Source organism: Canis aureus, chromosome 5 (genome assembly GCF_053574225.1).
Source record: "Canis aureus isolate CA01 chromosome 5, VMU_Caureus_v.1.0, whole genome shotgun sequence".
Lineage (NCBI taxonomy): Eukaryota > Metazoa > Chordata > Mammalia > Carnivora > Canidae > Canis > Canis aureus.
Window position 1 is genome coordinate 12,950,726 of NC_135615.1, and position 18,984 is coordinate 12,969,709.

At 34.9% G+C, this 18,984-nt stretch overlaps 1 protein-coding gene and 1 pseudogene across 1 annotated transcript in view; one reads left to right on the forward strand and one right to left on the reverse strand.

Moving 5' to 3' along the window:
* Nucleotides 1-18,984, reverse strand: part of MALRD1 (MAM and LDL receptor class A domain containing 1) — a 759,283-nt gene that overhangs the window by 459,119 nt on the left and 281,180 nt on the right. The window contains 2 exon segments of the mRNA XM_077896425.1: nucleotides 1,148-1,176; nucleotides 1,179-1,303. Coding sequence (XP_077752551.1) covers nucleotides 1,148-1,176; nucleotides 1,179-1,303 — 154 coding nt within the window.
* LOC144313255 (ribosome biogenesis protein NSA2 homolog) lies at nucleotides 10,944-11,722 on the forward strand (annotated as a pseudogene).

Genomic DNA, 18,984 nt, shown 5'->3' on the forward strand with positions numbered 1-18,984 from the left:
TATAATTGACAATAAAAAATTGAATACAAAAAGGATCCATGAACCCACACTGATGTAAATCAATAAATGGAGAGGTAATTTTGTTGGTGGTGGCAATGCTATTTTTTATAACAGAAAACCAATCAACAAATGTAAACAGAATAATTGAGTTTGAAATAACAATTAAGCTATCATCATAGTAAAATTCATTCCAGTGAAAAATACTAAAGGAAACAAAAACTATCAAGTAAAATTGACTTGAGAACAGGATTTTATATACTATCAAAATATCTCTTCACAAAATATTTATTGATAACAAATGGAATAAAAGTAATAAGACCTATAGATATCATATACCACCAGGGATGCAGTAAAAGGAACACAATATTGATGCTATTACAACACCAATGTATGTATGTATACATATATATATATGTATATATATGTATAATATATGTGTTTATAGAAAATATATATGTGTGTGTTCAAAACTGAGTGGATTCTACATACTGGTTTAGATGATAATACTTTAAAATATCAAAATCATAAAAATCTAGAGAAGATTAAGTAATTAGTCCAGTTTTAAAGACACCAGAAAGAAATGAGTAGGTATGATACATGATCCTATAGGAAATATTTTCTATAAAAGATGGTACCGGGACAATGGGCAAAAAAATAGGAACTCTGACTGAATGTTATATCAGAGTTTGTGAGATTCTTGGAACAGTTTGAAATAGTTTAAACAATAATTCTGAAATAGTTTATTGTTTTTAAACAAAGAAACAATTTTCAAAAGACAACTGGAAAATGTAGCAGCAGTCCCATCAACAGGAAGAATGGACCTTCAAAGGTCACCAAAGTATGTGTGATCCATTTGAACATGGACACTAAAACCTACATGAAACATCTCAAGTATAAAACTGCACTACACAAAAGCTGTAACCTCAGAAAAAACCTACTAACCATAAAGTGATTAGTAAAAATGTTCCACTGGCCATTCAAATCCAATTCTGCTAAAGCTGTTTTTTCAATCGTATCATATTGAAACTAGTTAGGTGTTGATAATTACCCATTCTCATCTATTAGAAGACTACATTTTAATAACACTAAATTGAACCATATGAATTTTATAGGGAAAATGTAGAAAGTGCAATTGCCTAAGTAGTACCTGGAGACAACAAACTGTAACACCATTCTCTGAGTCCAGAACACCAGGGTACATTTTGGTCCCATGCGTGAAATAACAGGAGTCAGTATATCAGCCATGCCACCAAATTTTCCATTTGAACTATTAGCATACAGGTACCAGCCATCTGTGGTATTTCTGGGGAAAGTACAAAGTATTTGTCAGATTAAAAAGAGAAGAAGATCATAACATATATAGTTCAACACTGACCATATTTTATTGTTCCATAGGTTTTCCTAAAAGCATAATGATGTTTTACAGCATAATGATGACTCAGAATCTGCAGCAGAAATAACTATTCTCCTGCCTCTTTTCCCTAGCCAGGAGGATGCCACAGTCCGTTCGCTCAAGACTGGCTCTATGTGACCCATTTCTGGAGACTGGGAAATAAGATCGCAGGCCTTAGCCTCATGTCATCCCAGGGGCATTGGGACAGGAGAGTGGGAATCCTTTCCTTCCACCCAGACATGGTTTGATCCCCATGGCTGCCTTTCTGAGGGAGTGTATTCAATTTTTACTTAAGAGATATCTTATGTGCAGCTAGAGGAGAAATGTGCCCAACACTGGAGATGTGACTCTCAACAGGGTCCTGTTCTTCTTCATGGCACTGCCAGCAGTGGTCCCAGAGCAAATGACAGCAGAGATGGCAGAGGCATCTGCCCTACATTCCCTCTGCTGTCTGACCCTGTGGTACTAAGACCACTCACCACCTTCCTCAAAGCCTTCTTGCCTCTGGACATTCCCTGCCTCTATCATTTCCTTCTTTTACAATTATCAGCTCCTTGATGTATCAGCTATCTCCTAGAAAACCAGTGTTTGGAGCAATAAGATTATTTTTGCTTGAGTCTTTTTTCTAAGAAAAGATAAAGAGCTAGCACTGTGGGAATCTTCTTTTTATGCTGTTGTGGTTTACCTTTTTAGAAAACAGTACTTAATAGGATGGATGTCTGACAGAATCAGAGTACCTTTTGGAAACTTGGAAGAGGAGTTCCTCCTCTACTCCCTAAGGAGAGGACCTCTAACTCTCTGCCCTCACCTTGCTCCATGCTGCCTGGGTTTCCATCCCACCCATCATGGACACCACTCACTTTTAATCCTGCTTGTACTGTCACCCCCCACATATCTGGGGGACACTGGTAGCTCTTGGATTTGTTGCTCTCCACTGATCCTTTCCCCTTCCTTGGTCTGGTGGCCCTCAGACAGGCACTACTGGAGTCACCTAGGAACTGGCAACATGACAACAGCCAAGGTTGGGGTCAGTGCCTCGGCCATCCTCCCAAAACAGGCTGAGATGTAACCTTTGAGATGCTAGGCCCATCTCTGATCCTGCCTGCTAGTCTTGAAGGACGGGACTCTGTCTATAGAGATGTCTTCAGAGGGCAGACCAGGAGTGGGACATGAGGGTTGGCTAATGTAAGCTTCCATAGCCACCATCAAGAGGTGGATCCACTGCCACTGGTTGCCCAGATTCCCCACTTATTTTTCCAATAGAGGCCATAGGAGGAAAGGAGTTTACTTAAGAACATTTTAAAGAAATCTTTCATGCCGTAGGGACCTCTTCATCAGAGCACAAGAGTAGGTTGCAATGATTTAGCATTTGTTTGGGGTCAACTCAGGTGTGAGGGAGGTTTGAACCCAGGCCTGAAGTTAGTTTCAAATAATAAATAATAAAACAATTTTTCATTTTCTTCTTTTGCACAGAAGCTGGTAACCTAGGACCTATGTGTAAAGAGCTTTATATGAATATTTTTTGTAGTTGGCTTTCTTGGGTTGGTAAGATACATTCTATTTAAGTTCCTTGAACATTATGGATTCCCCTAATGTGTATGAATGACTGAGGCTTTGTAAATTCAGGGACATTTCTGTGAAAGAAGTTATTTGATGGGGTCAAAGAAGCGAAGGGGAAAAAAAGAAACAAAACAAGTACTCCACCATTTTGATTTTAAATTCATGTATCAGCTGGTACAATGTGCACATATAATGGTAAAGCCTGAAATTACCAGGTCTAATCTGTAATAACTTAATCGTGTGCTTTTTTTTTTTTTTTACAATAATGTGGTCACCTTTAGACAGCTTATTTTTTTTAACATTTTTAATTGACATATAATTGACAACAATGTTATGAGTTTCAGATATACTACATATTGATTTAATAATTTTATACATTACTCAGTGCTCACCACAGAAAGTGTAGTCACCATCTGCAATCACATATTATTACATTACTGACATTATTCCCTATGCTGAACTTTTTGCCTTTGTGACTTAATTACTTTATAAGTGGAAGTTCAGAGTATGTATCGCTTAATTTATTTCCCCAATCCCCTTATTCACTTCCCCTCAGGAAACCACCAGTTTGTTCTCTGTATTTAAGTCGCTTAAAAAAAAAAAAGAGTCTATTTTTCTGTGCATTCGCTTTGTTTTTCAGATTCTACATGTGAGTAAAATCATATTTTCATGTATGTAAAATAGACTCTTAAGAACCAAACAGTTTGAGTCACATAAAGAATAAAAAAATATGTATAAAAAATTAAAGCATGTAAAATAGAAAGGAAACTGGTCTGAGGTTCTACTTACAGCTAAAAGGCTTTCAAGGTTCAAGTCTAGTCTCTGTTAAATATATGTCAGTTTTATTTAAATATATTTTAATGTTGGTAGATAATTTTTTAAAGTGTGTCTTTTTCCTCCTTACCTCCAAATCAAAGAGGAAAACTCAGGATGAAAACAATTAAATATCAGCATAATCTTGCCATAAAAGAGTTTATGCTCCTACTTTAAATATCAATTCAAAAAAGAAATAATAAAACATTAAAGACATCTGGGTAACACATAGTGTTTTGAAGTACTAAACGAAGAGCTGATTCTTCACAGTTTGGGCATTCTGGCCCACTTTGATTCATTAGACTTCTTACCACTTTCTCACCAAAATATTATGCTAGAATGTAACTTTGCTATTTATTAAAACCATTTTTATTTTGAAAATTTTATCATTTTTCTTGAGGAAAGAATTATGAGTCAATAGCAAATGGATAGAGAAAAAGACTAAGTATGCATTCAGTCCCCACATATTTATTGTCTTTCTTTGCAGTCTTGCCTGCCCCATGCCCTGGAAATACGATTGTGAGCAAAGCATCCAATAGAGTTTGTCCTCTGGCCTCACCATTTACTAGGTGGACAACATTAGGCAGCTTAGTTAATCTCTCTGAACATATTCATTTCTTCATTTATGAATGGTCCATAGAAGGTCTCATTAAGAATTAGAAGTAAAATAAAGGAACATCTAAAATGGTACTTGGCCCATCCTATATATTTAATAAATGTTAGTTGTGATTTGTGGTTATGTTTAAGTCATTAGTTGCTGCTAATAGAACAAAGAGTTTAGTGTCCCACAAACCACAGAGTGTATGAATTAAGATCATTTTTAAGAAGCAGGATTATTATATTAATTTAAATTATGTTTCAATAAGTAAGCACTTCCAGCTTCGTTCCTTGCATGCTAATATCCCAGGATCCTAACAGAAGTGGATATATAATTGATTTACTGATTTATAGATTCACTGAGATCTGGCTCAATTTCCACAGATATTCTTTCCTAGACTGACAAACAGAATCTAAGCGTCACATGGAAATCTAAAGGAATAAGAAGAGCCAGATCTCTAATGTAAAGGAGAACAAAGAGAATTTATTCTAACATATCTATTCATTATAAAGGTGGAATAATCAAGATAGAGTGGTACTAGACAGGCAAACAGGCCAGGGAAAAAGATGGAACAGTCCTGAAACCAATTTACACACACTTGTACACATGATTTATGAAAAGTTTGGTTCTTCAGAGCAATGACAGAAAAGACAATCCTTTTAATGTATACTGAATAAATTAGGTAGCAATGTGTGGGGGGGGGTCAAAAAAATAACACTTAGCTGTATTTTACAGCTTTTAAAAAATTATAAATTCTAGGCAGGTTGTACCTGGACTGTAGAAGGTAAAACAATAAAGTTTCTTCTCTACAATAAGGAAATAATATCTTCATGATGTGGAATTGAGAAAGTTTTAATGATATGTAAAAATTACTAACCATAAGGGGAAATATTGAAAAATGGACTGTATTCAAATTAAGGAGTTCTGTTTATTAAAGATACCAAAACAATGATCAAAATGATCACTGAATCATGATTAGTGAATGGGAGGAAAATATGTATCACCTTTAATCAAAATACCATTTATTGACTGCTTACTATGTACCACGCACTATGCCAGACATTCAACAGTATGTGGGTATTTGTGTGTTTGTGTGTGTAGGGGCCATGCCTATTTTGTTTCCAATGCAGTACCTGGTTCATAAATCCTCAAAAACTGCTTGACAAACAAAATAAAGGAGTTTAAAATTAGCAGAACACTTGTAGAAATAAAAAGATCAAAGGACTAATAGAACTGTGGATTCAGCTAAAATTGTTTGTGAAAAGTTGACAAAAAGCAACATAAGAAAAGACAAAACAAAAGCTCACAGATCTTGGAGACCATGGAGGAATTAAGTGACTGAAAGTTTGAATTCTGGCAACAATAAAGGCATCTAGTCAACAGTTTTCAATTAGAGATCTCTGTTTTGATTTCCCAGAAGCTACACAATGAAAAACTATGAATGTTTAACTTTTACAAATCAAATTAATTTGATAAAATTCAAACACAGAGATAAATATAACTTTCTAAAACAATTCCTTAAATTATATACTCCTGAAGTATCCCACATATTCAAGAAAAAGAAAAAGGAAAGACATCAGGAGATAGAGGGGCACCTGGGTGGCTCAGTTGGTTAAGTGTCTGCCCTCACCTCGAGTCATGATCTCAGGGTCCTGAGATCAAGCCCCACATCTGGCTCCCTGCTCAGGGGGAGCCTGCTTCTCTCTCTACCTCTGCTCCCAACTCATGCTCACTCACATGCACTCTCCCTCTCAAATAAATAAAAATCTTAAAAAAAAAAAAGATCTACTTTTAAAATGCAAGTAAGAAAATTGCATTCATGTTTTTACATCATACTATGAACACAGTGTGGGCATAGCAGTACATTGTTGGTCACCAATATTACCTGCATTAATTGTGGGTACATGATGTATGTGCTCAAGTATCCCAGAGCATGCTATTTTAAAGAAAGTCTCCCAGGCCACATAGGATAATCAGTTTCTGAAGTCTTGACATGGGATGCCTGGGTGGCTCAGTGGTTGAGCATATGCCTTTGGCTCAAGGAGCTATCCCAGAGTCCTGGGATCAAGTCCCACATGAGGCTTCCTGCATGGAGCTTGTTTCTCCCTCTGCTTATATCTCTGCCTCTCTCTCCCTCTCTCTCTCTCTGTCTCTCATGAATAAATAAATAAAGTCTTTAAAAAATAAATAAAGTCTTAATGCTACACAAATTAAGCAAATAAAATACTGACTTATTTGAGAATCTCCTGGGTATTCACTTTAATTAGTAAGAAAAAAATACGCTTGAATGGACAAATCAAAATATTTTTGAGTTGAGTCAACTGACCTTTGACCCTATATATACACAACATCAGGGATGTATTCTCCAGGCTTATTCTTTGGGCTGAAAAATACCTTTTCATTCATTATGATACAATAGGCTTTTTTAGCATACTTGATGAGATATGATCTACTAAAAGTTGTCACCAACTTTATTAGCTTCATGTGTAGCAGAATATACAAAGTGCTCAATAGCACAGTTTTTCTAATGGTTTCCATAGCATTACTCTAGTATCTATAATGTACAATTCTTGTTTTTGGAAACTAACTGCTCCCCTACCAGAGCCACCAACTCTACTGTGTGAGACAAACAAAATCCCTGATCTATCAACTGCTGTAGTAGACTTCTTAAGCAAGCCAGACCAATGAGAGGCTCTTGTGGGGGATTTTTAGAATATAGGGTAAGAAAAAAGGCATATTCCCTCTTGAGTGTCAAATCATACTAGCTGAGACCCCAAGGTTTGAAGCCAGTTCTCCCTGACTCCCAAATTCCATACATGCCATCTATTCTATGCTTCAGTGATACAGAATAAGAGATTAAAAAAAAATAAAAGGTTATATTTGACATTATGGTCCTTTCAATACACAATGATCCCACCATCCTGCTTAGCAATATTCAATACAGGAGCACCTGGGTTGCTCAGTAGGGTAAGCATCTGACTCTTGGTTTAGGCTCAGGTCATGATTTCAGGGTCCTGGGATTGAGCCCCATATCAGACTCCAAGCTCAGTCAATATTCCTCTTGAGATTCCCTTTCTCGCTCTCCCACTACCTCTCCCCCTCCCCTGGCTCACACGTACCCTTTCTCTAAAATAAATAAATGAATCTTAAAAAAAAAAAAAACTTCAATACCTCTTTACTGATACAAAGACCCTTGAACTAAACTATATGCTATCAGGTTACAATAAAAGGCTTCAGTAAGATATAAATCTATTCGCTACACACATGGTCTAGATCAGCTGACATTGCTTTTTTCATAACACAGCTTTCCTGATAAAGGAAGCAGTGAATTAATTTGCATTCTGGTGCAAGCTCTTTATATTATCATGTATTTGTAACTGATAGTACACAGACTGACATTTTATACTGCGCTGAAACATAACTGGGTCAGTTTTTTGTGAAGCCCATATAATAAATATTTTAGGTTTTATGCACCATAAGGTGTCTTACAACTATTAAACTTCTGTCTTTGTAGCATGAACACGTCCATGGACTGACTGCTTAAAAGAATGGTTACAGCCATGCTCCCATAAAACTATATTTACAAAAACAGACTTCAGACCAGAATCGTCCCACAGGCCATACTTTGCTCACCACTTATTCTACGGATAAAACCTCAATTCATCAGGATTGAAGGAATAACTTTCTATAAAAATATCTAGCATCAACTTTCACCTATTACTTTACTCAGACACCCAGATTTATACCTATTGTAATGTTCATATAATGACCTGAATACATCATGCACTTTCTTTTCTCCGTCTCCCTTTTATCTGTCCTTCCTCTAGGCACACTTACAATCTCTGCTCTTGGTCTGCCCTCTATACAACTTTGATTTATCCTCCACAACATATCTCAAATATACTTATTCCAAGCCCTCTTAGAGCCCTAGACTCAAAAGCCCTTGATTCAAAATTACTCCCTCCTAAGAATTTCATAGCATTTATACATAACTTTTTAAATGTATTCTTCATATTACATTTTAATTCACTGAATATAAACCTTTATTCCTCAGTAGATTCTATACATATCAAGGCACCATTTTAACTTATTTATCTACATCACCTTGTGAATCCAGGAAATCTTGTAAAGTGGCTTAAACTCAATTGGTACTCGATAAGTATTTCCTGAATCTGTTGCTGAAAATTAAATAAAAGTGTTACAGAATTCTTGCTTTTCTATATCAAAATTCTCCTTTACAAGTGCAACGCTTCTCGATTTTTAAAAAGGACTTACAATTTTAGCAGAGTGCTTTTGGGCTTCTCTTTTTTAGCCTCATGAAATAAAAATGAAGTAATGAACAACATTTGCTGAAATTTTATACAACCACCTGAGGTTTTACATACTCAGAATTCAATATCAAATGTATCAAAGCCAACTTTTTAAATTAGGAGCCCCCACAGTTCCTGTTTTAATATTGTATGACATTCACTGCAGAAAAACTTTGTGAGGCAAGTAGAAACACAGACAAAACAAACAAACAAACAAACAAAAAAACAATGGATAAATTTTAAAGTCATAGAAATTACACAATGTAGTTGTATTTGTTTATTTTCTAATTTCAAAACAAAAATTTTTAAAGCTCACTGAAGTGAGTATATTCTTTGTAAAATAGATCCTGGGGGGAAAAAAAAATCCACGAGTTTCTGAGATGTATAGAATTAAGTATTTGAGGTTTTTAGATCAGTCTTTAAATTGTGACATTTAAATTAGAGTATTAATAATAGTTTGTCATTCAATATATGTAACAAAGATGAGAAGCTAGGATCATAACCACTATTTCAAAGATAACAAAAACTGAATAATTTTCAGTGCTAATTCCTTCAGTGTGAAGTGAAATCATGACCACACTTAAATCCTTCTCCCCATGTTTTATATTCAAAACTAGTCATCCTCTAAGCATGATGTCAGAACCAGCCACATTAGAATTACCTGGAAACTTATTTTAATCACCAGATCTTGGGCCCTATCTCAAACATATAAAATCAAAACTCTGGAGTAGAGCGCAGCAATGTGTTTAACAAATTCTCCAGCTTATTCTGGTGCATGCTAAGTTTTGAGACCCACTGCTCAAAACCACTTATGCTAACAACTAAAATAGTATCTACAATTCAAGTTGCCAAATCAAGATGCTAATCCAAAAGGAATACTTAGAAAAACAGACATTCAAGCTTAATTCTTCTTCCCTAAATGAACACTCTGTGGAAAATAAGATTAAAAAAAAATTAACACTTGTTTTTACAACACCTCATTTTCTATCACATACTGTGTAGAACACAGGAACCATATTCTAGTAAAAAAGGAAAAACAGTTGGCTCAGAGAGGTATGGGTTGGAATTCTAGTCAAATATATTTGAGAAACTCAATGAGTAATTCCAGGGTACTATTTACACACAGACATACACATAGAATTTTACAGAAATAATCATTTAGGAGTTCAGTAATCAGTTGTTCATTATATATTTTTTAATAACTCACACATTGTTAATGTATTTGATCAAAAAAGTGTCTGGCATATGGTAAGTCCTTAATTAAATATTTATCAAGTGAGTGTACAAAGCTTGTTTTTGAGAATCACTAGATAAATCCCTTCTAATAAAAATTTTTGACCTACATTTCAAAACTAATTAGAGTAATTTAAATTTTTGAGAATTTAAAAATCATTTTTAAAATTATACTTTATCAGAAATGAATATTATTGGGCAGCCCGGGTGGCTCAGCGGTTCAGCGCCGCCTTTGGCCCAGGCGTGATCCTGGAGTCCCGGGATCGAGTCCTGTGTCAGGCTCCCTGCATGGAGCCTGCTTCTCCCTCTGCCTGTGTCTCTGCCTCTCTCTCTCTTTCTGTGTCTCTCATGAATAAATAAATAAAATCTTTTAAAAAAAGAAAAGAAATGAATATTATTAATGCAATAATTTATTCACATATTACTGTAAATGAAAGTTATATTTGTTTCAGGCAAATTTGTTTCAGGTTTAAAGGTAAAGAAAGTTATCAGGGATAAAGAACAGTATTACACAATGATAAAGAGTCTAAGAAGACATAATTCTTAAGGTACATGGGCTTAAAAACAGAGTGTCAAACCATGTGAGGCAAAAACTAACAGAATTGCAAAAACAAAATAGAACCCACAAAAGCAAAAAACAGATGAATTCACTATCATAGCTAGAGATTTCTACACCCTTCTATCAGAAATGGACACATTTCACAGGCAAAAGATCAGTAAGGACAAAGTGAACTCAGCATTATTAATTAGCTTGATAGATATCAACAGACTATTTTATCCAGTAACATCAGAATATACATTCCTGTCAAGCTCACATGGAACATTCACATCTAATAAGGACTGCTAAATAAAACATACAAAAATTCTCTAATAACAGCAAGAAGATAGCCTGATTAAAAAATGGGCCAGAAAAAAAAATGGGCCAGGTTTTAGAACTGTTTCTGTCCATCATGGGTTGTATGGAGTCAGCTTGTGGGTCTGTGAGACCTGAAAATTAAGAGTTTCTTTGCTAACTGGCAGCTCCATGGCCTTCATTATGCCACAGAATGATTACTTTGAGTTGTACCAGAAGTGCTATGGCTATAGTTTGGATTACCATGAGAAAAAGAGAAAGGAGGAAGGTGAGAGGTTCATGAACCTTCAAGGAAGGCAAAAAAGATGAAAGCTAACCTTTAGCATAAACAGCATGACAGGAAAATACAAATGAAAAAGACTCAAGATACATGAAAAGAGAAACACTAAACAAAAGAAAAATGAAGAGTCTCCAATAAGGAGCAGCATCCTGCATATCTACTGGACAGGGAGGAACAGTCTGGAGCTAAAGTATTTTCCAATATGATTAAGCAAAAACAAAAAGAGAAAGCAGAAAAATGGCTAGTCCCTTTCCCCCAAAGTTTGCGCCCAGGGAGAAACAAAACTCTTAAAAGCTTTTCAAACAGGAAAGAGAAAGAAAAAAAAAAAAAAAAAAGCATAGAAGAGGATGGTTACTGACGTCTGCTTTGTTGGAGAGGGCTTTAGTCAAACACCACCTAAATATGAAAGACTCATTAGGCCAATGGGCTTTGTGTCCAAAAGGCCCACGTAACATCACCTTTTGCCTGCCAGTGTTTGGTGTAAAAAGAATCCCTCATCCCAATATATACAACTTTGGGTGTTATTACTGAAGATACTATCATTGAGGTGAACGTGATTTGAGTTGGGCCTTGTGACATAAGATGGTAAGGTTATTTAGGGGAAAATATGCCCAGGTTACCAACAATCCTGAAAACAATGGATGTACAAATACAGTATTTGACAATAGTTTCAGAGAAATAACTCCTTATAATTACTGCAGACTACACACCAATAAGGAAAACTGTCATTACCGTCGTAGCTCTGAGTACCACCAAACAACCTGACATATCTGCAGTCACCAAGAGAACTATTTATCCTATTATAAAAGGTATTAAAATAGTCTAGTTTTACAAAAAAAAAAAAAGCAGCAGTAGTAGTAGTAAACATGAAAGGAGCCCAACACCTGAATAGATACCTCACCAAAGAAAATACACAGGAGGCAAAATATAAGCATATGAAAAGATACTCCATACATATGTCAGGGAAATGCAAATTAAAACAATATCATGTTACTAATATGCCTATTAAAATTGCCAAAGTGCAGAAACTAACAACATCAAATGCTGGCAAGGACGTGGAGTAAGAATTCTCATTTATTAATGGTGGTGATGCAAAACTGTACAGCCAGTTTAAGAGACAGTTTGGTAGTTTCTTACAAAACTGAACATATTCTTACATGATCCAGAAATTATGCTCCTTGGTATTTAGCCAAAGGAGATGAAAATTTATGTCCAGACAGAAACTTGCACATAGATATTTATAGCAAGCTTATTCACAACTGCCAAAAGCTGGGAGCAACCAAAATGTCCTTCTGTAGATGAATAAACTGGTACACTGAACAATGGAATATTATTCAGCACTAACAAGAAATGAACTATTAAGCCATGAGAAGACAAGGAGGAAACTCCAAGTGCATATTATTAAGTGAAAGAAGCCAAATTGAAAAGGCTACAATACTGTATGATTCCAACTATCTGACATTATGGAAAAGGCAAAACTATGGAGTCACTAAAAGATTAGTAGTTGCCAGGGCTTTGGTGAGGAGAAGGGAGGGATAAATAGGCAGAGCATAGAGGATTTTTTAGGACAATGAAGGTACTCTCTATTATACCATAATACTGGATAGATGTCATTGTACGTTTGTCCACACCCACATAATGCATAACACCAAGAGTGAACTCTAATGTAAAATATGAAATTTGGGTATTTTTATATGTCATTTAAGTTTATCAATTATAACAAATACAATGGCACTAATTCTAGAGAATGTAGCAGGGTTCATCTTGTATATAAGGGAAGAATCTATAGATGCAGAGGCTGATAAATCACAGATGCATTGCAAATAGAAATGAGGTAAAAGATACAAAATTACTTGAAAATTAAAAACTTCAATCTGTTACACAAACAATATAGGCATTACCTTATTGATTTCAATGTTAGGCAAAACTAAGTTAAAAGAGAATTCTTAATATTTCCTGAAATAATAAGAGCCAACCATATTTGCACTAAAAATGTTTATTAAGACTGACTTGATTTTTAAAAAGTTCAGTCTTTCCAGCACTGGTCTCTAAGGCTATTTACTCAAAACTTGACTTGTAACTTCACTGAAATTTTAAAAGTTCCATGTAATACAACTAGCAAATTGGATTATGCTCACTAGATTCATGATTTTCTCCAAATTTATGAAATGGATTTATAAGATTACATGCTTGTGAAATTCATAGTAAGCAGAAATCAGTATAAGATACAGCCAAAATTTATTTTGAAAGGTCATATAGATGAAATCCCAGAAGTAGAAGGGATTAAAATGATTATGCACTCCCTCTCCCCAGGGATAACAATTGTAGATACTGTGCAAAACATATACGTTAATTCTAAAATAGGAACTGGAATATTTCCAAAGCAGACAAAAATCAGAGGAGAGCATAATACATACACAAACCTGCAACTCAGAGTAGTAAGAACAGTGAGTCTGTGGCTTTTTGATCTGAGAAAATTGACAACCTCCCTACCCTTTGGCTATGTTTGCAGAAAATGACACTATTGTAGCCTTCCTGACTAAAGGAATTAAAGATTAGAAATTCAGAGGGAAAATTCAAAGGAGACATCCTAGAAACCCTAACAGCAAAGCTACACAGGTACAAGGGAGACAATGGAAGTATGACAAAATGCAGGGAGAGACCAGAGAAAAAACTGTGCTCAAAGACTAGAGCTATGTGGACCCAGTCTTCAAAGTTGAGTTTTTCTTAACAGTAAATTTTTTACCGCACATAACTCTAACAGCAGAAGGCACAGCTTTAAGTCGTTGTGGACTTGAAGTTCCAGAAAAGAGAGCCTGAAACTGACAGAGCACAGTAAACAGAGAAGGAATGCATAAAAAAGCAACAGTAGAAAGCCATAAAAACAGGACAGAGATAGGGGTAGCTGCATATGGTACACTAGATAAAGTTCCAGTTTGAAACCAGGTAAATTAACTATTTGTTAAAATAAGAAACAAAAATCTTCACACGAATATGACAAAATCCTGAGTCACTAAAATGTATTATCAATAATATCCAGTTCTCAATAAAAAACTGCTAGATATGCAGAAAAAAAATGTAGTGTGATCATTATGGACTAAGAAATAACCAATAGAAAACTACTCCAAGTGGGTCAAGATGTTATTAAATGGACCAAAGTGCCATTTATATGGCTACTATTATAGATATATTCAATGAACTAAAGGAAAATTATTCAATAAATTGAAGAACATTATGGTATTAGTGAATGTACAGATGGATAATATCAAGAGTAAAATGAGAACTCTAAATAAATAACCTGACAGTAATTCAGAACTATAATCAAGCAATAACCAAAACTAAAAAATAAGATGCTAAGTAGACTGGATGTCACCAAAAAGGGATGAGTAAAGGCAAAAATACATCAGTAAAGATAGTAACTCAAGAATCACAAAGATAAATGGTTGACAAAAATTACCACATTAGAGATTTGTAATACAATATGAAACAATCCAAATAGAATCCCGATTAAGAGGAAAGATAAAATACATGAAAAAATAAATGACTGGAAACCTCAAGTTTGGTAGAAAACAATATGAGGACCTAGTAAGCTTAATAATAGATACACTATAGCCAAAATGTTATAAGCCAAAGGTAAAGAGAAAATCTTACAAGCAAAGGAAAAATGATCCATTTACTAATGAAAAACATCAGTATGAATAACAATTGATACCTGAAATGATTGAAGGCATTGGAATTATACAGTGTTTAATAAAAACAAAAAATAATTCTATACCCAGTGAAGCTGTCTTTCAAAACTGAAAGGGACATAAACTTTTAGACTCAAAAAAGAGGGAGACTCATTTGCCAAAAGACCTTTAAAGGAATATCTTTAGAAAGACTGAAAAAATAACATAAGCTAGGAATTCAAATTGACTAAAATGATAAATATGTTTTTAAAAAGTATATGTATAATACAATTTTATATATCTTACATATTTAAATTATTTAAAATGTATGTATATATGTATGTATGTATGTATTTATGAGAGACACAGAGAGAGAGGCAGAAACATAGGCAGAGGGAGAAGCAAGCTCCTCGCAGGGAGCCTGATAAGGGACTTGATCCCTGGACCCAAAGATCACACCCTGAGCTGAAGGCAGATGCTCAACCACTGAGCCACCCTGGCGTCCCTACATATTTTAAGTTATATATATTTAATGTATGTATGTGTGTGCACTCTTTTTTTCCTCTTAATCCTGCTAAAAGACATGAGATGGAAAAAAGTAAAAATAATAACATCGCTTTGATAGGCTTATCATTTATATTGACAATATATATGACAACAATAGCACTAGGAATATGTGAGAATAAAAGGAAATAAACAGTTCTAAAGCCCCTATATTTTACCTTGACTAATTCAATATTCACACTAGATACAATGGGTTAAATTTAAGATGTGTATTGTAACATCTAGAGTAACCAATAAAAATTGCAAAGATATATAGTTAGAAAGATAAAGGGCAAAGTAAAACAGAATGATAAAATTTTTGAATTAAAAACTTAAAAAAACAGAATGATAAAATTTTTGAATTAAAAGCTTAAAAAACAGGGCAGCTTGGGTGGCTCAGCAGTTTAGCGCCGTCTTCAGCCCCAAGGCCTGATCCTGGAGACCAGGGATCGAGTCCCACATCGGACTCCCTACATGGAGCCTGCTTCTCCCTCTGCCTGTGTCTCTGCCTCTCTCTCTCTCTCTCTCTCTCTCTTTGTCTCTCATGAATAAATAAATAAAATCTTTTTAAAAAATTTAAAAGGAAAGGTAGAAAGAGGGAATTTTAAAAACTGAGAATTTAAGAAATAGTCCAATAAAAAACCTAAATATGAGCATAGCAGTAATTACATGAAATGAAATAAATATGCCATCAAAAGATATTGTTGGTTAGAATAAAAGAGCAAGAAACAACTGTATGTTATCTATATGAAGCACATTTTTTAAAGATTTTATTTATTTATTTGAGAGAAAGGGAGCATAAGCAGGGGGGAGGGGCAGAAGGAGAGGGACATGCAGACTTGATGAGGGAACAGAAGGCTAGTTGAGGACAAAGCACAAGCCTACACCCTGCAAATCACCCCCCCACACACACACACACACACACTCGTGGGTGGGATACAAGTGACATTCCCCCAGGAAGCTCCCAACTGTCTTAAGGTTAGTACCTTGCTAAAGGGAAAAACAATCTTAACTTGACAACGGCAAGGCCTCCAGTATCCTGTGAGTCCTCTTCAGCATATGAAAATCTTTTAGCAACCTCCCTTTTCTTTACCTCCCCCAACTCCCAAGTGTATAAATAGCCACCCCTCACAACGTTGGGCAGCAGCTCTTTCTGCCCATGGGTCCTGTACCCATGCTTTAATAAAACCACTATTTTGCACAAAAAGTGTTTCAAGACTTCTTTCTTGGTCATTGATTCCAGACCTCATCCCACCAAACCTCACTTATATTCTAAAACTACATCAATAAGAGTATGAAGACTAGTCAATAGGGAAAGGATAGCCTTCTCAATAAATGGTGCTGGTTAAAATAGATATCCATCTGCACAATAGCAAAGTTGATATATATATATATATTCAAACTAAGCCAAAGCCTTAAATATAAGAGCTATAAACACTCAAGAGAAAACCTAGGGGAAATACTTCATGGCTGCATTTGGCAATAATTTCTTAGATATGACACCAAAAGCAAAGACAACAACAACAACAACAAAATAAATACACTGGACTACATCAGAATTAAAGTTTTTGTACATCAATGGACACTACCAACAAAATGAAAAGTCAACCCACAGAATTTGAAAAAAGTATTTGCAAATCACATTCTGATAAGAGGTTAAAATCCAGAATATATAAGGAACTCCCACAACTCAACAAAATATAAATAAATAAATAAAAACACAATTCAAGATAGACAAAACTTGAACTGAGATGCAAATAAGTATATAAAAAGATGGTCAATGTCACTATCCCTAGAAGAATGCAAAATCAAAACCATGAAACCACTTCACATGCATAAGATGCCTATTATCAAAAACAAAAGAGAAAATCAGTGTTGTCAAGCAACAAGGAATACTTGTTATATATGCAAAATTTTAGGTTACATATGTTTTATCACAATAAGAAAATTAAAAAAAAAAAACTATTTTAACAGGATACAGGGATCCCTGGGTGGCGCAGCGGTTTAGCGCCTGCCTTTGGCCCAGGGCGCGATCCTGGAGACCCGGGATCGAATCCCACGTCGGGCTCCCGGTGCATGGAGCCTGCTTCTCCCTCTGCCTATGTCTCTGCCTCTCTCTCTCTCTCTCTGTGTGACTATCATAAATAAATAAAAATTAAAAAAAAATTATTTTAACAGGATACAAATTCGTTTTTATTATATTTTTTTAAAAAGAACTAGTTGTATTCAAATCCTGTATTCCAATGTTTCACTTTTTCTTACCATAATTACACAAAGAAATCATGAAGACTTTTTAATCTTAAACATCATATATATAAATACCCGCTCAAATCCCCTCTAATTTACCCAGAGTATTACTATACTATTGTTTCCTACAGGTTCAATGATGTGACAATGATTGAGAAGCACAGCTATATTTAAGCTTTCTTTCCTATTTATTGGTCAGTTAATTTAGTTTTAAGAATATATGAACTGAAAGTCGAAGGAGAAATTGGAGGGAACAGAAATATAGCACTCTGTCTCAAAAAACTAGTATCTGTGATACAGAGACAACTGTGTGAAGACACTTTCATTTGAAAAGCAGTTTTGCTTACTCTATAATCTAAAATCAGCATAAACCTGCTAGTGTAAGGGTATAAAAGAAACTACAAGCAGTCTGTTAACAGGTGATAGATAGGCTTGTCAGATGTAAATGACAATCACATGTATGCAAATGGATCAAGGTTTTCCAGTTAGATTCTCACTCCTTCAATATTACAGGACTCTGGAAAACAAAGAACGTGTCATTTGCTCAAAATGTAAGTGATTCTTATATTTGAGTGTTCACAACTGGAAATACCTTTCAAGATGCTAAAAGCTATGCTGCCTTGAGATCTGAAACATTTCTACTTTTGCACCATGTTTTTTTTAAAAAATCTGCACTATACTTAACCAGAGATTAAATGAGTAATAGAGCATGAGTAGCTAACAGCCGTGATGTATAAAATTATGTGTATACCTGTGCTATGCATGGAAAGCTGACCCTCAGATTTAGATATTCATTGAAAGAGTAGATAACTTGGTTCTAGTTTTTAACCTTCTCACATTCACATTTACTTGAGGGGATTCATGTTGTGTCATTCCTTCCCTCTGCTTTGCCACCAGAGTTCAATATGAGTATTTTAATGCCTTGTACACTTTGTTAAGGATGATCATGAATTATCATACTTTGACCTTTATGTTATTCTACAGCATCCCTCATCAGCAATTGCCATTATCAGTTATTTATAGCAGCGCTGGTCTGTAATGGAAAGGCCAATCTAAATTCTGAATATGTAAAAGATGTAGATCATGTAAGAAGTACTTAAAAATGTAAACAAATACCACTGCAGTGTTTGGTGGCTGATTCCTTTTTTCTAACTATAGGAGTACAAAATGTCACAACTGAAATCTACACTAAGGAAACACTATCCATAAAATGGAAATGATATCAAGCTACCACAGTTAAGCACTGTTCAAAGGGAATTCTTTTTTGATTTTAACATGAAGACTAAGTGTAATACAGGATAATTTAGGACCAGATATTTCCATCTCCTAAATAGCCTATCATGTCCTTTCATTCATTTTAGACAGGGCTTTGAAATACGCTGATTCTTTTGGAACTATTGGGTGTTCCTATTTATATGTTCTAGAAGTTCTCTTGATAAAAAGTTAAAATATTGAATTTAATAATAAAATAAAAATAATTTAATTT